This window comes from Euleptes europaea, chromosome 4 (genome assembly GCF_029931775.1).
Source record: "Euleptes europaea isolate rEulEur1 chromosome 4, rEulEur1.hap1, whole genome shotgun sequence".
NCBI lineage: Eukaryota > Metazoa > Chordata > Lepidosauria > Squamata > Sphaerodactylidae > Euleptes > Euleptes europaea.
The window spans coordinates 10,421,977-10,446,774 of NC_079315.1; the positions used below are offsets into that span (position 1 = coordinate 10,421,977).

At 47.0% G+C, this 24,798-nt stretch overlaps 1 protein-coding gene across 1 annotated transcript in view; it reads right to left on the reverse strand.

Moving 5' to 3' along the window:
• Window positions 1–24,798, reverse strand: part of SIDT1 (SID1 transmembrane family member 1) — a 79,224-nt gene that overhangs the window by 38,208 nt on the left and 16,218 nt on the right. The window contains exons 2-6 of the mRNA XM_056848035.1: window positions 14,252–14,373; window positions 8,661–8,831; window positions 3,801–3,846; window positions 2,519–2,620; window positions 544–627 (exon numbers count right to left, since the gene is read on the reverse strand). Coding sequence (XP_056704013.1) covers window positions 544–627; window positions 2,519–2,620; window positions 3,801–3,846; window positions 8,661–8,722 — 294 coding nt within the window. The 5' untranslated portion in view covers window positions 8,723–8,831; window positions 14,252–14,373. The remainder of the gene's footprint in view (window positions 1–543; window positions 628–2,518; window positions 2,621–3,800; window positions 3,847–8,660; window positions 8,832–14,251; window positions 14,374–24,798) is intronic.

The window sequence follows — 24,798 nt, forward strand, 5'->3', positions numbered from 1 at the left end:
TTGCATCATGTGGCAAAAGGGGTTGCCAGGTCTGGGTTGGGAAATACCTTGAAATATTTGGGACGGAGCCTGAGGAGGGTGGGGTTTGGAGAGGGGAAGCCATAGAGTCCAATTGCCAAAGTGGCCATTTTCTCCAGGGGAACTGATCTCTATTTGCTGGAGATCAGTTTTAATAGCTGCTTGCAGTCGTCTTGTTTGCGGGCTTCCTAGAGGCCCCTGGTCGGCCACTGTGTGAACAGACTGCTGGACTTGATGGGCCTTGGTCTGACCCAGCATGGCTTTTCTTATGTTCTTATGCACCAACAGGAGGGACTCTGAAGAAGAAAATGGCCATCCTGTGTCTAGATCCAGGAGTGGATGCCCAGGCCTCATCCCACCCCCACCCCCCGGCTGGTCCTAATCCTGACAAGACCCTGCCTTCATCTGCAACTCCACACTCAAGCCACGTGTAAAAATACACAGGTCAGAACTGCCTGCACGTTCTAATGCCAGCAGATGCCACCCAAAAAGGAAACCAGTCCCAGCAGCCCATCAGAAACTCACCTGCACGGTGATGGCTGCCTGTTTCGTCATGGATTGGTAAACCCCGTTAAATTCCACGTTGTGGTCCAAATCATAAACCGGGCACTGGAATGGGAAGAGTCTGGGTTAGGAGGCTTTTCTTCCCTGAGCTTGCAGACTTGCCATTCAGTCCTACACAGAATAACTCCAGTCCAAGTTCACTGACTTCTGCACACAGGATTGCACCGTCAGTGTGCCCCAAAGCATTTCCAAAACGGGTCACTGTACAATAACATTCACCGTGGGATCCGTCTAGGGCAGTGGTTCCCAACCTTTTTTTGACCAGGGACCACTAGGACTTTTTTGTTCGGTGCAGGGACCCCAAGGTTCAAAATAAAAATTCCGGGAATTTGAAAATAAACTTTAATCATAACTGTTAGTTAAACATTAAACTTAGAATTATATTTGAATATATATATTTTATAATAGAGAACTTTTAATTGAAAATACTAATTTATTATGGGTTTATAACTTTGTTTCGCGGACCTTAATTTAGTTCTTGCGGACCCCTGGGGGTCCATGGACCCCTGGTTGGGAACCAGTGGTCTAGGGCCACTGCTCAGAACTGTTCTGGCATAGAGGAGAAAGCCAGAGTTGCTTACAGAAGTTTGGTTTCCATTTGCAGCTTGGCTACATCGGGAACCCAGACTTGTGATCTATAAAAATTTCCAAGTCTGAGTTGTTTTCTTTCTACTGATTACTTGTAAGATGTTTCTTTTTCTTTCCAAGTAATACATTCTTCACGTTCCCTTTCCTTTGGCTGGTGCTTCAATTTAGGGAAATACTGTTTGCATTACAAATAATGGTTCAGGACACAGCTGTTGTGTGTTTTTAATTTTAAGATCCTTTCTGGGGTTGCTTTCTTGTTCTGTGTTTTATTTATATCTGTAGCTCTTTTGCTTAACCCTTGCCCTATGGTTTGCTAAACACTTTGACAGATCTTTTTTAAAAGGTTCTATTTTTCTGCCAGCCAGAGATGGCAGAATTGAAGCATTTTGTGCCTTTCTACTGTTCCACTCTGTTAATCTGGGACGTTTGCCTGGGTGGGAAGTTCAGGTGAGAGGCAGCTACGGAAAAGCAACAGGACCTTGTTTTAAAAGTGAATTGAGGGGTTAACTTTTATTTATAGGGCAGGATTTTCGTGGAACCCCACAAGCAAAAGCCATTTATGCTTGGTAATTAGCAGCGTGTTTCAGGCTGAAGTGTCTTGCATATTTTTTTTAGTTTTTCATGCTGAAACGTCATTTGGGAAGTGACTACGATGCCGGCACATACCCGCTTCGCATTTCTTAAGAGCCCCTTTAACGCGAACTTTTGTGTTTGCTCCGCCCCCGCAGCGAAGAATCCCCTCAAGGAAGCATGCAAATTGACAGTTCGTAATGGAAGGAACAAAAGAGCAGGCGAGTGTGTGTGTGTGGGTGGATTTCTCCTTTCGCGTTGGGACCGTGAATAGGCATTTTTAAGGTTGCATTTAAAAAAGAGCTTTGAGCAAGCATCAAAATTGACCCTGCATAAATAGCCCAAGTGTCATGCAGAACTTTAACAAAGAACTGATGTGTCACAGGAAGAACTGATCCTCAGAATATACACAACTGTGGGGTGCAGACGCATGAGATGGTTGGTCTTTCTTCCATTGAGGTTGAGGCAGTGTCAAAAAGGGTCAGGAACACATTGAAGTTGCTAGAAGTGGGGCAAAGGGATGCCATTTGAGCACAGTCTAGCTGGCAAAGAATTGACTTTTGTAAGTGAGGAAGAGGATAGGTCAGCCCAAGAAATCTCCTCCACAAGGGACAGGAAGGACCCATTCAATCAATCCAATTAAATAAGACAAGACCCATTTTCCAGTGCCTCAAATGATCATGGAAGAAGTGTTGTGCCAAGCCAGGACATGTATATGTTCACCAAATGTAGGCCATTAGTCTGTCCATCCCGCCCCCTCGCCACCCTGGGTACTTACCACAATATCCTGGATGGAGACAACCGAACAAGGGTAGACTACCTTAGAAACCACTTTGACTATGACAGAATCCACATCTGGAGGGAACTTGTACAGAAAATACTACAGAAAGAGAGAAGATGTAAGGATCCTTTATGAGGCACACTGCAAAGGCATCCTTGTGAAATCAGAACAGAAGAAGAGTTGGTTTTTATGCCCCCCTTTTCTCTACCAAAAGGAGCTTACAATCACCTTCCTTTCCTTTCCCTTCCCCTCCCCACAACAGACACCTTGTGAGGTAGGTGGGGCTGAGAGAGTTCGGAGAGAACTGTGACTAGCCCAAGGTCACCCAGCAGGCTTCATGTGGAGGAGTGGGGAATCTAATCTGATTCGCCAGATTAGAGTCTGCTGCTAATGTAATGTGGAGGAGTGGAGAATCAAGCCCAGTTCAAGATCTGGTCCTGTGATCAGCATATCATATGCTGGGGGTGCATAACTAATCACAAGGTACTCCTGGAATTTCTTCGGGGGGAAAGCCCCCATGCATAATGTTTTGAGAGCTCGACTGCAAATACTGTGCAGTTAGAGGGCAGCAGATCCAGCAGAAACAGACCATACATTGAAGGCCAATGACATAATTTGTGTTCACATGGGGAGGGGCTGTTGCTCAGTGGTAGAGCATCTGCTCAGCATGCAGAAAGTCCAAGGTTCAATCCCTGGCATCTCCAGTTCAAGGGACTAGGCGAGTAGGCGATGTGAAAGACCCTCCGCCTGAGACCCTGGAGAGCCGCTGCCGGTCTGAGTAGACAATACTAACTTGGATGGACCACTGGTCTGATTCAGTATAAGGCAGCTTCATGTGTTCATGTGTACCCAGAAAGTTTGCATTTAATGGAAAATGAAACCATCCGTCTAAGTTCCGGCCCAAATCCCAGAAAACATTATTTTCAGAACCAGGAAAACCCGTTCCTTAAAGATCCTCGTTAGTGTGGCCAAAAAAATGGGTGACATGTTGACATCTCACCAGGTGTCCAGTTTACCCTTCCTGTTAGTCAACAGGGAGAAAAGTGACAACTACCTTTCCATCTATTTACATTTGTGAGTTGCTTCTCCCACAAAAAAAGGACCAAGCCGGGTTTACAATTCAATTTAAAAAAAAGAAAGACTAGTGTTGGACCAAAGAAGGATGGGTTTCTTTTTGCCCCAATGATCTTGGATAAAAGTGTCCCTAGCAGCACGGACAAGATTACCGGGAATGAACCCAGTCAAAATAAACCCTGCAAAATGCAGGGTGACCGCTCACCTGAGGCTCGGAAGGGCTGGCCTTGAATCTGAAAGCAGAGTTTGTGCTGTGAAGAGAAGAAAATAAAAATGAGGATCAGTATTTTCCCTTGACCTAAGCTCTGACAGACACTAAACGAAGCAGCTTTCTATCAAGGTATTTTCACATTTCAGTGGTGATCTTCAGGTAGAGCAGGCTGAATCTTTCCAAATTTTCCGAGTCCCGCATGCCAAGTGAGCACAGGAGTGGTAAAAATGTGACTGGTGTCAAAGTGCTGCTGAACAGAAGCAGCGCGGCAACAGCCTGAATTAGGGGTTCTGGCCCCAGAACAATAGTTGTTCTCTGCGGACGACAAGGTTCTAAGAACTTGGGATCTCTTTCTCAAACACAAACACACACACAAGGAGAAAGTCAGATGGTATGATGAGGCACTCTCCTGTCACTTGACTACGCTGTCACAGAACTTAGAATCATAGAATCGTAGAGTTGGAAGGGACCACCAGGGTCATCTAGTCCAACCCCCTGCACAATGCAGGAAATTCACAACTGCCTCCCCACCCCACCCCCAGTGACCCCCTACTCCATGCCCATGCTTCCTTTAACGTGCTTGCAGCTCAGAAGAAGAAGACTTGGTTTTTATATGCCGACTTTCTCTACCACTTAAGGGAGAATCAAAGCAGCTTACAATCACCTCCCCCACACACATACACACAACAGACACCCTGTGAGGTAGGTGGGGATGAGAGAGCTGTGACTAGCCCAAGGTCACCCAACTGGCTTCATATGTAGGAGTGGGGAAACAAACCCAGTTCACCAGATTAGCCTCCGCCGCTCCTGTGGAGGAGTGGGGGAATCGAACCCGGTTCTCCAGATCAGAGTCCACCGCTCCAAACCACCTTTCTTAACCACTGCACCACGCTGGCTCAGTGGGACCCAGGCTGCCACCTAGGTGTGAAAGGTGGTTTCTGGCTCTGGAAAGGTTGGAGACCACTACCCGAAGTTATGCAAGCTGGTTACAGGCTCTGAAAGAATGAAGCTGCCATTGGAATGAGGCCTGGAAACAACGCAGAGGGTGAGGATATGGGAAGCAGCCACCGCTCCATGGCAGAGTACCATGCTCAATCCCATTACAGCATCCCAGGTCCTAGGAACGGGAAAGACCCTTGCTCGAGGACCATAGAATGGGACAGCTGGAGGGGATAATGTTGGGCTCAGAGCAGAAAGCACCTTCATCTGCTCGAGCATTTATAAAGCCTCTAAATTAAGGGTGTCAAACATACAACCTGCAAGCTGGATCCGGGGCGGGGAAGTAGAAAGAAGAAGAGTAGTTGGTTTTTATATGCCGACTTTCTCTACCACTTAAGGGAGAATCAAACCAGCTTACAATCACATTCCCTTCCCCTCCCCACAACAGACACCCTGTGAGGTAGGTGGGGCTGAGAGAGCTGTGACTCGCCCAAGGTCACCCAGCTGGCTTCGTGTGTAGGAGTGGGGAAACAAATCCAGTTCACCAGATTAGCCTCCGCCGCTCATATGGAGGAGTGGGGAATCGAACCCGGTTCTCCAGATTAGAGCCCACTGCTCTTAATCACTATACCACGCTGGCTCTTATCCAGCCCACGAGCCAGCCGAGGAAGCCACCCCACCCCACCCCAGTCCCAATCTTTGCTGGTAAGCCCACTGCCCCCGTCCCCGATCTGGCCTGGTGAGGCATGGCACAACCTGACCGATTGACATTTATGTCATATGTGGCCTTCATAACAAATGAGTTCAACACCCCTGCTCTAAATTATACGAGGCGTAAAACCGCACTGCCCAGGAACTAGGCTGCAATCCCACAATTCAGAACAATTCTTGGTCGACCGCAGCAGCGTCTTTAACAGCGGTCTGATCCCAGCTGTTTTGCGAGGAAATCAAAACCTTCTCTCAAAATTACGTGATCCTTTGGTAATCCGGTAGGTGCAGTTTTCAATGGGGTCATTGTACTTCCGCTGACAGGGACAATTATCCCGCTCCTACCTCCTGCCCGTTGCTATTTGATTTATGTCCTGCCAAGAATAACAGTTAATAGCTGTGGCTGGATGGGCAAACCCTTGGGCAGGCTGGAAGGGAGTTTAAGAATGGGAATTCAAATCCAAATGAATGCAGGACAGAAAGCACAAGACTGCATCTTCATCCGGGAGCATCTGAGAACACCTGAGACCAGGTGAGGGGGAAGAGGAGAGCAGAGAAGCAGAAAACTCTGTGAAAGTAAAGGAACAGGTTTTGAACATTCCTATTTATAACTTGCGCCACACAGAGCTCCCATCTGTCCCCAGTCAGTCCCTTGGCCAGCCAAAATGGACAGAGATCCAGGTTACAGGAAGACATAGGAGCATGCATTCATGCACATGCACCCCATCCCATTGTATGCCGCCAACACCAGAAGATACAAAAAGGGCTGAATGACACGTTTTATTTTTGGTGTTCTTGCCTTGTAGCCACCCCGGGGAGAGAGAATGAAACTTTACACCCATTCTCTACCCTGCCCTTTTCCTATCAAATACAACCGGGGAGAGAGAATGAAACTTTAACACCCATTCTCTACCCTGCCATTTTCTCTCCAGGAAAAGCCAACTCTGAGCTGCTTTTATACTCACGCCGAGAAAAATCTTTGCGGCACTAACTGTCGTCCCTCCCCCCCGCATGGTGGGGTTGCATCTCAGGGACCTTTACCAGCAGGAAAATGGCGAGGGAGAGAAGGATTGCCCCTGTCTCCCCACACCTTTCTCCTCCTCTGTGGCAATATTTATTACCGCCAAAGGCCAGCATAAAATATACATCCTATGATAAAATTATACAGCTCCCACTTACAGCATCTCATCCGTACTAATTAATCTGAAGGAGCTGTGTATGTTTAGCCTGAAGAGGAGAAGACTGAAAGGGGATATGAGAACCATGTTCAAGTACTTGAGGGGCTGTCATATAGAGGATGGTGCCAAGTTGTTTTCTGTTGCCCAAGAAGGTCAGACCAGAACCAGTGGGTTGAAATTAAATCAAAAGAGTTTCCCTCTAGTCATTAGGAAGAATTTTCTAACAGTTAGAGCAGTTCCTCAGCGGAACAGGTTTCCTCGGGAGGTGGTAAACTCTCCTTCCCTGGAGGTTTTTAAGAAGAGGTTAGATTGTCATCTGTCAGCATTGCTGATTCTGTAACCTTAGGCAGATTGTGAGAGGGAGAGCATCTTGGCCATCTTCTGGTCACTAGGTGTGTGTGTGGGGTAGTTGTGAATTTCCTGCATTGTGCAGGGGGTTGGACTTGATGACCCTGGTGGTCCCTTCCAACTCTATGATTCTATGAAGGTTTGCCCATAAGGTCTTTGTTCTTCATAAATGCCTTCCGTTTCCTGCAAACACAACAGCAAAATTTTGCTACGGAATATGAAATATAAGTCACCCTGTCTTCCAGTAGATATTCTACCAAGGAGGCCTCAGAGGTGTAAGAGTGTACTAATCGAGATAGGAGGGGAGTAATTAAAACGATTTCTGGCATCGTCATAACGTTCACATTGAAGCAAAATATGTGCTAGCATCTCCACCGTATCCATGGAACAAGAGCATTTGCGTGTCTCTCCTGGGCAATGAAGAAACCTTCCTGAAAGTACAGCAGATGGAAGGGCATCAAATCTCCTCTGTAAAGCTATGCATTTACTGCAGCTGAGCTCTCAAACTGAGCAACCGAAAAACAAAGTCTGGAGCTGGCACAGCGGTCCATGATGCCACTCGCCAAATTTCTCTCGCAAATGTCTGTCTACAACTGGCAGGCTGTTCTGTTTCCAAGACGAATGTGCAAGAAGACAAGAAGATTCTCCATAGCATAGCAGCTTGTATGGTGGTGGAAAGTGCTAAGTCACAGCTGACCTATGGTGATGCTGTAGTTCCCAAGGCAAGAGGTGGCTCGCCATTGCCTGCCTCTGTGTAGCAACCCTGGGCTTCCTTGGTGGTCTCTCATCCAAGTACTAACCAAGGTCGACCCACGTTAGCTTCTGAAATCTTGGGCCATTTCAAAGTCCTCTTCAGCTACAGTAATCATACATGACCGTCTTGACTTGACCTGGAAAGCCTAGGCTAGCCTGAACTTGTCAGATCTCGGAAGCTAAGCAGGGTTGGCCCTGGTTGGTATTTGGATGGGAGACCACCAAGGAGGACCAGAGTTGCTATCCAGACGCTCAATGGCAAACCACCTCTGTTAGTCTCTTGCCTTGAAAGCCATGAGGCAAGGGTGTCAAAAATAAGGCCTGCAGGCCGGATTCGGCCCTTTGAGCGCTGTTATCCAGCCAGCGAGCTGAGGCAGCCACCCCCCGCTCTCCCCTGCTCCCGATTCTGGGCTGTGGGTAAGGTTGCCAGGTCCCTCTTTGCCACCGGCGGGAGGTTTTTGGGGCAGAGCCTGAGGAGGGTGGGGTTTGGGGAAGGGAGGGACTTCAATGCCATAGAGTCCAATTGCCAAAGCGGCCATTTTGTCCAGGGGAACTGATCTCTATCGGCTGGTGATCAGTTGTAATAGCAGATCTCCCGCTAGTACCTGGAGGTGGGCAACCTTAGCTGCGGGGGCCTTCTGATCCATGCCGCTTGCTGGCGTGGACCACCACGATCTGGGCTGGTGAGCCCACTGCAGGCTGGGACACACAGCCAATCTGGGCTGGTACACATGGCCCGGCCCGACCAAATGACGTTTATGTCATATCCGGCCCTCGTAACAAATGAGTTTGACTCCCCTGCCCAATGGGGTCGCCATAAATTCGCTGTGACTTGACACAACCCCCCCCCCCCCAAAAAGCAGTCTTGACCTATCCAAAAAGAATAACCACCCCTGGTGCCTGCAGATATGAAATGTTGACTACTTACCCAAGTTCGAAGCTTTTGAGCCTGGTAACTTGGAGTGTATAGTGGGCATCATAAGGGGCCATAGATGCCACATCTACATATATGACCTGCTCTGAAGGTCCGCTCCCAGGCGTGGGTTCAGATGGGCAGAGGGTGCGGCTCACTTCCTGGTAGTTGTAACTTCTTTGGTAACTGTGGACACAAAACCAGAGCCAATCCCGCTGATTTTTCACATCCAAGAAAGATGGCCATGGTACAGTCCATCGGAGCAAAAGAACTGATCAAAATCACCATTGAGACCGCGGACTTCTCTTCTGCGACAGGTGTTAAAACAAGCATAAGCCAGCACAGTTTAGAAGGTTACCTTCAAACAGATTTCTGCTATTGTAAATTATCACCGTTCTTATCTTGAATATTTGAGTTTTACGCTTTCCTTCTTGTTCCTTGTGTTTGTATTAAACTGTAAATACAACCAACCAAGTGCTGAAATACTAAACGTAAACTCAACAGTATAACAATAAGCTAACAATATGCAATTTAATCCCAAACATTCAAACACGTAATGATTTCATAGTGAATGCATGACAGAAGGCATATCAATATGAACTAACATCCATGAGCTAGTAAGACAAAATTGTCCAGATTCTGCTTGGAGCAGGTAAATGGGTATATCACCGTTTCCAAAGTGGTCACTACTAAGTGGTTCTATGTGAGGAAGGCTTTTTATGCATACACCTCCTCTTTATTGCATGATACGTAGACCGATTAAGTCATTCTTCAAAACGGCAGACATCCGGTTCTCTGTCTCTTCTATCAACATTACTGTTTTTATTCACCACATTATTGCTTTGTTGGGACTGTGATGTACCCATTTACCTGCTCCAAGCAGAATTTGGACAATTTTGTCTCACTTTGAACCTTTCAGTACTAGTTCATGGATGTTAGTTCATGTTGATATGCCTTCTATCATGCATTCACAATGAAACCATTATGTGTTTGAATGTTTGGGATTATATTTCTTATTGCTAGCCTATTGTGCTGTTGTTGGGTTTATGTGTATTAAACTGTATGCACACATTTTCGCCAGGTGAGGATAACAATTTTTTAACTTTCATTTAGGGGCGGGGAAGGGAATTACAAAGCCTGTTCCATTCATAACAAAACATCATGCTATACTAAATAAAAATTCTATACCTAAATAAAAATTCTATACTCTTTCTGTAATGTAAGCCTAGTGAGTACACGGTATTCTTTTATTTTGTCTAGGAAAGAGCTCCTTGTTGGATTTTTCTTCAATTTCCATACTTTTGCTAGGATCGATCAAGCCGCAATATTGGCGTATAAAACAACTACTCTGTATATCTTAGGAACAAAGTTTACACAAGTCAGTAAGAGTGGTTACTGGGGTGTGGCGTAGAAGTTAAAGTGTTAGATTGGGAAACCCAGGTTCGAATCCCCACACTGCCATGGAAACTTGCCAGGTGACCTTGGGCCAGTCACATTCTCTTAGCCCCGACCCTGGCAAGTATTTGGATGGGATGCCTCCAAGGAATACCAGGGACGTTACAAGGAGGCAGGCAATGGCAAACCATCTCCTAACATCTCTTGCCTTAAAAATTCTATGGCAGGGGTGGGGAACCTTTTTTCCGCCAAGGGCCATTTGGATATTTATAACATCATTCGCGGGCCATACAAGACTATCAACTTAAAAATTAGCCAACCAAGCCCCAAGCAGACAGCTGCCCCAGATGACCGCCCCCCCTGCGCGCGGGCAAGCAGGCAGGCATCCAATCAGTGGCATACTCGCCCACCTGGTGGCACAGGATGGTCTGTTCCACCAGCCGGGCACCCACCCACCCCCGTCCCAGCAGCTCGATAGCTAATGACTCTTCTGCAAGGGGGGAAAAGTTTCCTTTTCTCAGCAAAACAAACTCACATCCACCTTGAATAGAGGCTATTCCTGTCCGCGGGAGGGGGCGAATCGCCAGCCTTAGATCCTTATGAGCTAGAGATCTGCCAGGACCCACGAAGGGCCAGACCAAATGATTTCGCGGGCCTTAAACGGCCCCCGGGCCTGACGTTCCCCACCCTTGTTCTATGGGGTCGCCAAAAGTCAGCTGTGACTTGACAGCAAAACAAAAAACACAAAAAAACCCAGTAAGAATAGTTCAGGTATTGTTTCAATATTATACAGAATTGGAGCTTCCAACACTGCAAGTTTCCTGGGCAGTTAAATACACCTAAATGTGTATCAAGTTTTCTGAATTACCAGCTTTCATTAAAAAACAACAACTAAGGTTGAATCTCTAGCCCCTTTCATTGCGACGTGCTTTCCCCTTGTATCTCCGCAACGAAAGGGGCTAGAGACTTACTTTTTTAAAAAAATGAAAGCTGAGAATTTTGGGATCCTGATACACAGATTGGTATAATAGTATATTGATAAAACACTATTTCATCACCGTTTTTTAAGGAAGAAAAAAAAGGGGGGGAAGCCCCACTGAGAGAGAGAGGAAATTGCTGTTGAGGGGAAATTGGCTGCTGTGTGGGCAGGACTGGGAAAATCCAACCTTTCCCACCCACAAGGCAGCCAGCCAGGCTTTGCTGTGATTTCTCCCAAAAATTCAGAGCAAAGTTTTGGGAAAGATTGTCGGGAGGGCCCAGCACTGGGGAGGAATATTTCCCCTTCTGTACCCCACTGCTCAGTGACAGAGTGAGAACAAAGAGGAAAGGGGTTACTGACAAAGGTCAATGCTATACCACACTACTCTTTCCCATTCTGAGAATATATCTAATAGCCAGCATGGCCCAGTCTGTGGACACTTAAATCTGCACACTGTGACCATGTACAGATTAGGGACATTTTCCTGCACATTTGGCACACACACACCCCGTTTGCAGAAAAATTTGGAAACTGGGAAAGAAAGGAAGGGGTTTAAGTCCCCCCAAAACAGAGGCGTGTTATCTGCGCATGCACAGAGAACACACCCCTGTTGGAGCTGCTTCCTGATGGTGGAAGCAGCGGCACTACTGAAGGGTAGGGGAAAGGGGGCAAGTGTGTAGAGTGACAGGGGACAGGCAGATGGGAGAGCAGCAGGAAGGAGAAGGACAGGCTGGAGGCCAGAGTAGCAAAGAGGGAAGTGGGAGAGGGAGCCACGGCTGCGCCTCCATCACGTAAACGGGGCAGGCGGGGGAGAAAGCCACTGACATCCCCACTACTTGGGGGAAGTGGGGGAGGGGGAGCCACTGCGGCAGGCAGGTAGCGGTGGTGTTGCAAGCAGGCAAGTAGGCTGGTGAGTGGGGCCAATCACAGTTCTCTCCGAACTCTCTCAGCCCCATCTGCCTCACAGGGTGCCTGACGTAGGAAGAGGAAGGGAAGGTGATTGTAAGCCGCTTTGAGACTCCTTAAAGTTAGAGAAATGCAGAGTATAAAAACCACCTCTTCTTCTTCTAGAGAAAGGTGGCTTAGGGCTGGTGTCAGATGCCAGAGGACTTTGTCCTCACAGCATTTCCCTGCGAGTTTCTCCTGGTTCCTGGCTTGTTCTATTCCGATAACGGAATGTCTTATTTAAATATATTTTGCCCTTTCTGTTTGCAAATGGCAATTTGCTGCCACAACCAAAATATGCAAATTTTTAAAAAACCTATCAACGCTTTCCTTTTCCTTCCTAACCCCACAAGGCCGCTTTCTCGCCTCACCTCTAAGGGAACTGTAAAGGGTTTGAAATGTTGACACCCCTGAATTCTTTGCAACTGTGGTAAGCTTGCAGACAGATTTAGGATGGGAAGAGTTTGTTCAAGATACCTTTCTCAAAAAGAAACGTCATCCATTTATAATGTTCTGGAAAAGTGTAAATAGAAAAGTGTAAATAGAAAAGAACTGTTGTATTGTATTTGGAATGATCAATGCAGATTTAATGTTTAATTTTGGAAAGGTGGTATTTTATATGAATTTCTAGGACATTTATTTTCTTCTTTTTGCTGGTGTGTTTGTGATTGTATTTTCCAAAAAATGTATTTGGCGACTTTCTACTTGTTCAGGATTTATAATTTTTTTAAAAATGGAATTGTTTCCCTTGCTTTAATAAGACAGTGAAACACAGTCTAATCTCTCCTCGCTCTTTAATGTCCCTTAAATAAAGGACGTTTCACCGTTGCTGGCCAGCTTGCAAGAGAATGACGTTTTAATGCACTGGGGAAAGAGCGGAGAGCTTGTTACGGGCCACTGGCTCGTCCTGCAAAAGTGTAAGGAGTAATGGCGCATGACTGCAAACTCTCTCAGCGTCCAGAGGCTGATCTCAATAAAAGTACACATTACTGCACTTTATGTTGCGAGCCATTCGCTGTCCTGAATAAGGGAGGACACAGGCAGAGCTGGGGCAGCCGGAAGGGCTGAGAGCCTGAGCAACATATGCTAAAGCCCCAGGTTAGAATCTCATCTTCGCCCTGAACTCGCTAAGCAGCCTTAGGCAATCCACTTCCTCCTGCTATTCCAAGCAACACAGCGCTTATAATGCTGACCTGCCTTGCAGGATTGTTGTAAGGATGGCACCAATGCAACATATATTAAGTGCTTTGAATACCTGAAAGAGCAGCCCTTTAGACTTGGTCTACAATCATTGGTACTTCGAATTATTCTGTCATTTTATGGTGCTCAATTCAGGCATACAAGGGCTTTTCTGCATTCTCCTTTTTCTTTGTCTCCAAGTTGCTATTTCATCAGAGTTTTAAAAAAATTCCACAGGTGTTTTGCTGCCTCTTGTGGTCCATTTCATATCACACCTGTTTTTATCAAGAGTAAAAAACTGCTGCTCAAATCAGCAGGGAAATACGCTAGATTGAATCTTCTGTTATATCGAATGGACCATTAGAGGGAGTAAAACAGGTGCGGAACTTTTAAAAAACACCGAAGAAACAAGAGAAGAGCAAAAAACGTATGCAGAAAAGGCCTAAGCTACCTTTCCTAGATGCATCTTGCGGACATGAAGCTCAACACTGACCAAGTCCAGTTCTCTGAAGTGCTTCCAAATGGAGCCTCCACAGGTGATAAAAGTTACCCTTTAGTGTCCAAGACAACCATAGCTATGGGTCCCTGACCCCTACCCCACGTCTTTGAGTTGCATTTTGCCTTCCCTGGCTACAGAATGAAGGAGATGATACCGCCATTAGCGAAGACAAACCAGGAGCTGAGTGATCAGCAGCAAGCCAAAACCTTGGTTCAGAAGCGAACCTCTGTTAAAATAAACCCTGGTGTCATGTTAAGTCTGAACCGAGCCGCCGCCTTCTATGTTTTCAATTAGAGTTATAATAATGTTATTAGAATGGTCACAATCTTGTATGTCCTTCACCTGGATGCCTGTGCATGGTGTGTGATCAGATGACAGTTTAAAAAAAAAATGGGGAAAATTTAAAATGTTATGCAGACCTCTGAGAAAGATGGGTTATAAGAGTTCCCTATACTCAGGTTATTTGTAGGGAAAGGGGTGTGTGTGATGCAATCTCGTACCAACTGGAGAGACCAAATCAGGGACATTTTAGCCACCACAGTGCCAAATCTCTGAAGGTGGGCTGCGGTAACCCGGTGACGCACGGCAGAGGTAAACGATGCTACTTACAGGCCTCGAAAAATAAGAGGGACCTGCCAGGACAGCACCCCTTTTTGCTGCCGAACTACAAATAAGACCGGATACTGGAGATCCTCCGAGTCACTCTGAACGTTCACCCGGACCGCATCCACCTGTGGAGACAGAGAGAGGGTCAGATCCAGGATCTCACTAACGGCAAACCCGCGTCGTCCTGTCCCATTCGAAACACGGTAGCATGTCATCGCCTCCATGTTCGAACCCATCCCTCATCCCCCCCCCAAAGAATCTGGTCAATAGACATATAGTCAGAAACAAAGGCAGATGCTGCTACAAGTCGTGTGGGTGGAACGAGGCTGGGATGCTTTGCCAGGGCCAGGTCTCTGTTGCTATTCTGAGATCCAAGCGGCGCTCCGCTTAGGGTCAGGCATGCTACTTCCATCTGGGCTCTGCCGGCTTTTGCTGTTGCCTGGGAACATCACGCAATGAAGGTGTGGAAGCCCAGAACCGTCTCCCTTGGCAGATCAGCCTCAGAAAGCTCAGCGCTTGCAACAGAGCGTTGGATCTGTACCTCTGGAAACTAAGCAAATTACTCCAAAGAAATCCAAATTCTTCAGTGCTCTTTCTTCTTGAAGAAAGTCACCTTGTAAAGATCATTCTGGCCTTGCCATCCTAGGGGAGAGTTTGAACTCCTTATCGTCTTATTTCTTCGTAAATCCCCATTTCTACTGCTTTACCTCCTCATAGATTCTCTTGTAACACCCGCGGTTTGCCTTCCAGTTGGCTAGATAATCTAGGGTTGCCAACCTCCAGGTACTGGCTTAATCTCCTGTTATCACACAGTATTTCAACACGCAGCCACAAAATTCCTTTTGTTATTTTTATAAATTATTTTTCTTATGCTCACATAGACAAATATTCCCAACTCACAGAATCATCATTGTAAACAAAGTAACCTTGTAATATTACAACTAACAAAAGCTTATCAAGTAACTATAAAGAGACAGGACTGAATTACTGTTCATCAGAGTCACACAAGTCTCTACAGCAACATATTCACTTGCTGCGATCCTCTGTGTTGTACAAGCATTGGGCTTCTCCGCAGTTAGCTGATGGCGACTGACCAATAATTCTCTTTCTCTCTTTTTCAAGGCTGTATCGTTGTCCATGTGCAGCATGCACCGTAGTAAAAATCACAGCCAGAAGTTATATCAACAATATGACAAGCCACCGGTTTAAGCTTTGTTTCGCTGGTGATTGCTTCATCAGATTAATAATTTCTACATCCGACCACCATTTTGTGGTTCAAACATCCAAATCTGTCAGCCTTGTAGGCACCTATGACTGCTAACAAGCATATACCTTATTATGAGGATTACAGAGCCATAAAAATAATTTATAAAAATAACAAAAGGAATTTTGTGGCTGCGTGTTGAAATACTGTGTGATAACAGGAGATTTAGCCAGCTATGATATGCAACACGCCCTTGCTTAATAAAACCTCCAGGTACTAGCTGGAGATCTCCTGCTATTACAACTGATCTCCAGCCGACAGAGAGCAGTTCACCTGGAGAAAATGGCTGTTTTGGCAATTGGACTCTATGGCATTGAAGTCCCTTACCAAACCCACCCTCCCCAGGCTCCGCCCCAAAAATCTCCAGGTATTTCCCAACCCGGAGCTGGCAACCCTATAGATAACCAATTCAAGCTGGCAGCGCAAATATCAAAGGACTCTGTTTTTTCCCATAGACAAAGGCCCCAGACAGATCTTTATTTGACTTCTAGGAAAACCTCAGCACACCACTGCTGTCTGCCCTCAGCACACCACGAGAGCCAGCGGGGTGTAGCAATTAACAGTGGTGGACTCTAATCTGGAGAACCGGGTTCGATTCCCCACTCCTCCACATGAAGCCTGCTGGGTGACCAAGGTCCAGTCACAGATGTCTCAGTCCCACCTACCTCACAAGGTGCCTGTTGTGGGGAGAGGAAGGGATTGTGATTGTAAGCCGCTTTGAGACTCCTTAAGGTAGAGAAAAGCGGGGTATAAAACCTACTGTTCTTCATCGTGAACTTCCTGAGTGACTCCACCCTGTACTTCTGTGCTTGAATACTGCTTTTTACATGGGTGGTTCCTACAGCAATCTCAAGTCAGCCACCACACCAGACTCTGGTTTGTAATCACTATAATTTAGAACCCAAACCATAGTTCAAGATGCAAATATATAGACCAGGGGTGAGCAACCATTTATAATTAAAACACATGAAGCTGCCTTACACTGAATCAGACCCTCGGTCCATCAAAGTCAGTATTGTCTACTCAGGCCGGCAGCAGCTCTCCAGGGTCTCAGGAAGAGGTCTTTCACATCACTTACTTGCCTAGTCCCTTTAGCTGGAGATGCCGGGGATTGAACATGGGACCTTCTGCATGCCAAGCAGATGCTCTGCCACCGAGCCGCAGCCCTCTCGTGCATAGTGAGGTGAATGTATGCATACCCACCACAATGTTAGAACAATATTGGAATGATGTGGCATTTTTCTGCATTGGGATAGAGGATAGGGCTGCAGGAATTGTGTACCTTTCAAAGGCAGGTGTACCCTCTACTTGGCAGGGAAGAATTCTGGTTTGGTGAGAGAGGACTTGACTTGCCTGGCTTTGAGAGGGCTTCAAGCCAGCTTAGGAAGAGGTCTAAGACGGGATGCTATGAGCATCCTAAGGGCACGCATGACTCCCCTGAGGCTCTTGAACACATGAAGCTGCCTTATACTGAATCAGACCCTTGGTCCATCCAAGTCAGTATTGTCTACTCAGACTGGCAGCAGCTCTCCAGGGTCTCAGGCAGAGGTCTTTCACATCACTTACTTGCCTAGTCCCTTTAGCTGGAGACACCGGCTGGGACCTTCTGCATGTCAAGCAGATGCTCTACCACTGAGCCACAGCCCCAAACGGTCAGATATCAGAACAAGAGAGCAACAAAGAGTCTATTCGCATAACTGAAAACATTCAACTTAAACATCACTGATAACTCATGCATTGATCAATGACCCGTAAATTTCTACAGCCCAAACACCTGTTGTTGTGAGTCTTTTGCAAGGAAACAGAACATGCAAGATCTCACAATAAGATAAGAAACATACACAGGAGTGCCCTGTTTGACTGCTGTGGAATAAATCCTTCAGTCTACGAAGATTATGCTCAAGACCAAGGAGATCATAGAATCACAGAGTTGGAAGGGACCACCAGGGTCATCTAGTCCAACCCCCTGCACAATGCAGGAAACTAACAACTACCTCCCCCCACATCCCCAGTGACCCCAACCCTCCCCCGCCATGCAGGATCCCACAATGAAAGCACTCCTGACAGATGGCCATCTAGCCTCTGCTTAAAGACCTCCAAAGACGGGGACTCCACCACCCTCCGAGGCAGCACATCCCACCGTCGAACAGCCCTCACCGTCAGAAAGTTACGGCGGGACAGAAATGTTTAAATAGATCTGCACGTGGTTTGCACTTGAATTACTAACAAGCATTCACCTCCATCATTTCTCTTTTAAGCGTTTCTATGAAGCCATGACTGGGGACGGGGGCTCTGTATCTCAGTGAAAGACCCAAGAATGGAGGACGCAGATTGTACAGTTTCCCACAGAACATGCAGTAAATCAACATCCCAGATTAAAGTTAAGCGAAGTGCTTGCATCTCCCAGAGGATATGCGCGGGTTCAGACTTTAATATCATGCTCTGAAAAATCTGCTTTCCAACTGTCTTATCTTTTCAAATTTTGTCCCATTCAGCCGGAGGGAGACTTCTGGGGAGCTCAAAAGCTTGCACGACGCTTGCTGTCAACTCGGTCGGTCCTCATACAAGCGATTACACGGATTCCGTTCTCGTTTTGGGATCTTGCATGGATAGGGTGGCTAAGCTCCAGGCACTAGCTGGAGATCTCCTGCTATTACAACTGATTGCCAGCCGACAGAGATCAGTTCACCTGGAGAAAATGGCCGTTTGGGCAGTTGGACTCTATGGCATTGAAGTCCCTCCCCTCCCCAACCCCCGCCCTCCTAGGCTCCACCACTAAAACCTCTCACCGGTGGTGAAGAGGGACCTGGCAACCCTATGCATGGGCCAATATGACGGCGCAGCTTTTTGTAAATCCAGGCTGCCCCTGGGCCATGATGCAACACCGAGGCAGCAGAAGAATGTTCTAAATAAATACATTATGTAAATGTCTGAATTGAGCCAATTTAAGAAGATAGGACAGACGCTCATCCCTAAAGCGGCCTAGAGGATGCACAAAGCCTCGACCGAGCGGCAGATCCATAGTGCGTGCGTGCACTTTAAGGCTGTGTGCCTCGAAGTCACACTTCACATGTTTAATGCAAAGAACTCTGACGTAATAGCCGTGTAGCCAAGGCAACCACAATTATAAGTGTGCTCTCTCGGGTCTCAAAGAACAGTGTCTTGCAGATTATTTCTTCCCGGCCAGAGGAAAGGAGTCCCCCTCCAAAGCTGTCTCCTCGCCTGCCCTTAGGGGTGCAGAATGCATCTGGCTTTCTCTCTAAAGCAACACAGTTTCTGCTACAAAATACAAAATGTGGGCCAACATGCATCGCTCCTTCATTCAGTCTGCCAAATCCACCCGAACGTAGTATTGGGTTAGCTGACCCAGAGCGATTTTGTTAATGTCGTTCCAAATGCGCCAGCTGGAATGCTTTAGCTTAAGGGTGGTCAAACATACGGCCCACGGGCCGCATCCGGCCCCTTGAGAGCACTTATCCGGCCCACGAGCCAGCCACCCCCCCATCCCCAATCTGGGTTAGTGAGCCCGCTGGGAGATCACGATTCGAGGCAGCCACCCCACCCCTGCTCCTGATCTGGGCCAGCGAGGCCTGGCCCAGCCTAACCAATTGACATTTATGTCAAGAAGCCATGAAAAGCTATCTGATCTAACAGGTGTAGTATCAGGATAATTCCAGAGGGATAGCTGTTGTTAGTCTATTGTAGCAAAACAAAACAGATGTGATATTTGATTTCAGGATTTACAATCAAATTCGGCAAGAATACTACCCGTTTTGGCTGGCCTTTCAACTACACAAAGATCCATCCAACTAATGAAAATACTTGCAGACAGGAATAATGAGACACCTTATAAAGTCGCCAAATATGCACGGTTATGTATTAAGCACAGAAGTAGTTGGTCTAATTCTGATAAGGGAAGTTCAATTTATCACTGAATGGTAACAATAAGCAAATATTAATTTTATTGTACACATTTTTATAATTAGCAAACATTTTGATAATTAGTAATTTTTATATTTTTATAATTAATAATTACTGTACACATTTTATAATTAGCAATCGATCACTGAATGGGTAACGATAAGCAAATATCAATATTATTGTAAACATTTTTATAATTAGTGTCTTATGGAAAAATACATTGCGATATTTTATCTTTTTGATCAAAGTAAATCCCTTTTTATATCTACTTTGCTGGTCAATGACCATAATAAATTGAATTGAAACCGATTGAAACACCTCAAAGACTAACAATATCTATTCCAGCACGAGCTTTTGTGAGTCAGCGCTCACTTCCTCAAATACAATGGGGGAAAAAGACAGAGAATACAAATTCCACCTTCCCTGTAACTGGGCGGGCACCGCAGGGCTCCGGTGCTTCACCTGCGTGTGTTTGCACTGTTACAGAAAAAGCAAACAACAGAGGTCTGGCAATCCAAATAAAAGTACAGAAGGCTCTGATTTCCTGGAGCTGAGCCGGCACATTTGTCAGCGTGCGCGGCTGGAATGAAGAAGGCACCAAGCGCGTTTTCAGCCTTCCTCACACTATTGGCGTGAGCGTCCCATTCAGAGGAGGAGCATTTGTCATGTGATAAATAGGGTATAAGGTTGCCAACCTCCAGGTACTCGTGGGAGATAGGAAAATGACATTTCCCCTCCAGGTTAGGGTTGCCAACCTCCAGGTGGTGACTGGAGATCTGCTATTTCAACTGATCTCCAGCTGATCTCTTATCAGTTCCCCTGGAGAAAATGGCCACTTTGGCCATTGGACTCTATAGCACTGAAGTAACTCTCCTCCCCAAACTCCGCCCTCCTCAGGCTTAGCCCCAAAAATCTCCCACCGGTGGCGAAGAGGGACCTGGCAACCCTAAGGAGGTAAGAATGGGGAAGCAGAAAGAGAACTGGCAGGGGAGGAGGAAGCAGGACCTGGAGTAGGGTTGACCTCTTTGCCACCGGTGAAGTTGCCCTCTTGGCCACCAAAGCGGCCATTTTCTCCAGGTGAACTGATCTCTATCAGCTGGAGATCAGTTGAAATAGCAGGAGATCTCCAGCCACCACTTGGAGGTTGGCAACCCTAACCTGGAGGGGAAATGTCATTTCCTATCCGCCACGAGTCGTGGGGATCTCCCTCTTACTCGTCCTCGAGGTGGAAGAGAAAGCAGAGGAGCGGCGTTTGTACTGCAAATGCGCATTCTGGCCAATGTAAGCACCGTGTTCCCACTGCAAGCAGACTGACGCAAGAACCGCTGGATACCTTGAGTGTGAAAACAATGCCCGGGCGCATCCAGATGACCAGTTTGCACAGCACCAAGGAGTCTGCCACAGTTTCCTACTCCGCCTCCTTACACATGCTTTCATGTAGCTGGCTATTGACCCGCCCCGCTTCCGTCTTCATTTATGAATTAGCACTCAGCATTTACGCAGCACTTTAAACAGTTGCAATAGCTTCAGACAGGCAGCAGAAGAGAGTTGTTTTATACTTAGGGTTGCCAACCTCCAGGTAGCAGCTGGAGATCTCCTATTACAACTGATTTCCGGCTGATAGAGATCAGTTCATTTTGAGAAAATGGCCACTTTGGCAATTGGGCTCTATGGCACTGAAGTCCCTCCCCTTCCCAAACCCCGCCCTCCTCTGGCTCCGCCCCAAAAACCTCCTGCCGATGGCAAAGAAGGACCTGGCAACCCTATTTATACTGTGCCGTCCACGCTGAACATAAAATCCCAGTTTTCTCCCCCAGGCCATTAAAAGAGTACTCAAACATGTCTTAAGGAGTTGGCTAAGGATCGGGTAGAATGGATGTTCAGCTCGGTACCAAAAACAATCCTACATAAATAAAGTTGCTTTGTCTGGAAGGCTGTTTTTTAAGTCCCTGTGACCTGCCCTTTTGCTTCTGCGGATCGCCCCAGGCGATCCTTCCGTTCGAGCCGTCCGTCCACTGGACTCCAGACCTAGCTCCAGTGTTAGGGAATGCCTGTCTCAAGGACACCCGCAAGCCCCTTTGCTGTAAGAAACAGCAAGGCTGTCCTTTTTAACCTTTGCAGTTAATCTTGGGTTTTTTGGGGGGTTTGTTGGCGTGTTTTTATTGTCTTTTCCTGCAGGTCTCTGGTTTTTTTTGGGGGGGGGGAAATAAGCCTCCTTGAGATGCCACGATTGCTGAGAAAGGTGGCATGTAAATATTTTAATAAACAAATACTTAAATTGGAGAGGGCCTTCGATATACCCCCAAAGTCTGAATTAGGCTGAATCCATACAAAATAAAAAGAGGAGAAAGGGGAGATGCTTCCAGGAATATAGCAACAGCCCCAAAGTTGCAGTTTTTAGCTGTCTTACAGGGGTGTTCTAGAAGTGTTGTAGACACATCGCTGAATTCAGAGGAAATGGTAGATGGATTAAATGATGCCAGGTATACCGGAGCGCCACTTGAGTCTGCCCGTCCCCACTGCCAGCCCTTGCTACGGCCACCTGCCTCTCACCACACGTCTGAAATACCAGAACAAACATGACTTTGGAGATAGAATCCCGGCGGGCACAAGCCGCTTTCACATCCTCCTGCACAAATTCCACAGAAATGAATGGGAAACACTCCAGTACCTGGTAGAAACACTAATCCACCTTGAGTCTCAGAAAGGTGGACTATAAATGAAGTAAGTCAAGAAATAAAATGAATTTCTGAATTGAATTCACTAAAATGAATCCAATAAAATGAAGAAGAAGGAAGAAGAGGAGGAGGGTTTTTATATGCTGACTTTCTCGACCACTTAAGGCTGACAATCACCTTCCCTTCCCATCCCCACAACAGACAGCCTGTGAGGTAGGTGGGGCTGAGAGAGCTGTGACTAGCCCAGGTCACCTAGCTGGCTTCATGTGGAGGAGTGGGGGAAATGAATCCAGTTCGCCAGATTAGCCTACGCCGCTCATGTGGAGAAGTGGGGAATCAAACCCGGTTCTCCAGATCAGAGTCCCCCGCTCCAAACCATCGCTCTTAACCACGACACCTCGCTGCCTGCAACCCAGATGAACAAACTGCAGCCAGTCTCTCTTTCTCTCCACGGAACCGTTTTGTTCGCCGATATCCCAACGGTGAGCAAAAGCGAAAGGCACATGGCTTTGCCTGGTTTACGGCTTCAAATCAGTAGCAAAGACATCAGTGCTTAATCAATGATGCTGCTGAGCACAAGACGTCCTCTGTCAGCCGTAGCCATCTGCAGTGTGCAAATTCAATTCTGAGCAGCTTGTAAAGGGAAAACCATCACCGCCTGTTAGTGGCAGGCCCTGGGCATCTGCAGGAAAGGGGTGGCTCTGGGGTCCAGATGCCCTCATGCCAGGCGCTTGCTGACAATCCCATGGCAACACCACTTGCCAGCCAGGTCTTTTTACTGCTAAAGCTTCTTACAAGGTGGAGGCGCCCCTGGAGGCCAGGTTCCCCAGGGGGTGCGATGGGGTGGGCATTTGCAAGCCTGTGCTAATACACCTCCTTGTACAGGTTGAAAGATATAAATAGACAGAAAAGAGCACCAATGGAAGAGCCCCCCCCCAAAAAAAGTTATCTACAAGCTGCATACGGGAACTAAGCGTGCTCCAATAATATGACCACTGCCTGTGAGAAATTGGCATGATTGTTTAAAGATTTCACTCCAAAGTACTGCGTAAGTGCTGGGTACATAAGAACATAAGAAAGGCCCTGCTGGATCAGACCAAGGTCCATCAAGTCCAGCAGTCTGTTCACACAGTGGCCCAACCAAGTGCCTCTAGGAAGCTCACAAACAAGACGACTGCAGCAGCAGCATCCTGCCTATGCTCTAAAGCACCTAATAGACATGCTCCTCTGATCCTGGAGAGACTAGGTATGCATCATGACTAGTATCCATTTTTTACTAGTACCCATGGATAGCCCTCTCCATGAACACGTCCACTCCCCTCTTCAAGCCTTCCAAGTTGGCAGCCATCACCACATCCTGGGGCAGGGAGTTCCACAATTTAACTACGTGTTGTGTGAAGAAATACTTCCTTTTATATATTTTGAATCTCTCACCCTCCAACTTCAGCAGATGACCCCTCATTCTGGTATTATGAGAGGGAGAAAAGCTTCTCCCTGTCCATTCTCTCCATACCATGCATAATTTTATAGACCTCTATCGTGTCTCCCCTTAACCACATGGTGTAGTGGTTAAGAGCAGTGGTTTGGAGCGGTGGACTCTGATCTGGAGAACCGGGTTTGATTCCCCACTCCTCCACATGAGCGGGGGAAGCTAATCTGGTGAACTAGATTTGTGTCCCCGCTCCTACACATGAAGCCAGCTGGGTGACCTTGGGCTAGTCACCGTTCTCTCTGAGCTCTCTCAGCCCCACCTACCTCACAGGTTGTCTGTTGAGGGGAGGGGAAGGTGATTGTAAGCCGGTTTGATTCTTCCTTAAGTGGTACAGAAAGTCTGCAACTCTTGTTCTTCTTTCCAAGCTAAACAGCCCGAAGCGTTTTAACAGCTCCTCATAGGGGAGTTGCTCAACTCCCCAGATCACTTTGGTTAAATCCTACATGAATCCTTAAAGTTTGACTATTCAGAAAATTAGGGGTATGCAGAGTGTGCAGAAGAGGCCAGAGCTTGGGAGTTACATAGGAGTTGCTGTGGTCAGTACTTGGATGGGTGACCACCAAGGCAGGCTGGGGTTGCTATGCAGAGGAAGGCAGTGGCAAACCACCTCTGTCCGTATGGCTATTTAAAAGAAAACATGTACATGTAGAGCTTTTTTTTAAAAAGCGATGAGCCATCCGAAATGGGGGTGGGAAGGGGCAGCCCGGGACAGTGAACATTCAACTCGCCGCTAAGTACATGTTGAAGATGGGAGAAAGTCGGAGAAATGCAACAGCCACTTTTCAATGTGCATAAAAGCTGACTAATAACAAAAGCTCCCCAATACACTGAAGAAGAACGTGCCCTCGAATCACAGCCAACAACCAACTCTCTCCCATCTTCAACGTGCGCTTCGCAGTGAGCTGAATCTTCAGGGTCGGGGCTGCCCCTTCCCACCCCCATTTCGGGACGGCTCATCGCTTTAAAGCTCTGCATGTACATGCTTTCTTTTAAATAGCCATTTAACAAAGCAACATTCCTTTAGAAAGGATTGTAAAACTGCTCTGGGGTTGGGCCGTGACGTCACAAGCGCCAGCTAATCAGCCCTATGCTTCGCCAGCTCCTGCCGCCAACTCACAGAACTGGTTTCCCGTCAGCTCAATTCTGGAAACACAACTGTCTGTTTGAACAGAATGTGATCAGTAGACCAGCTGTT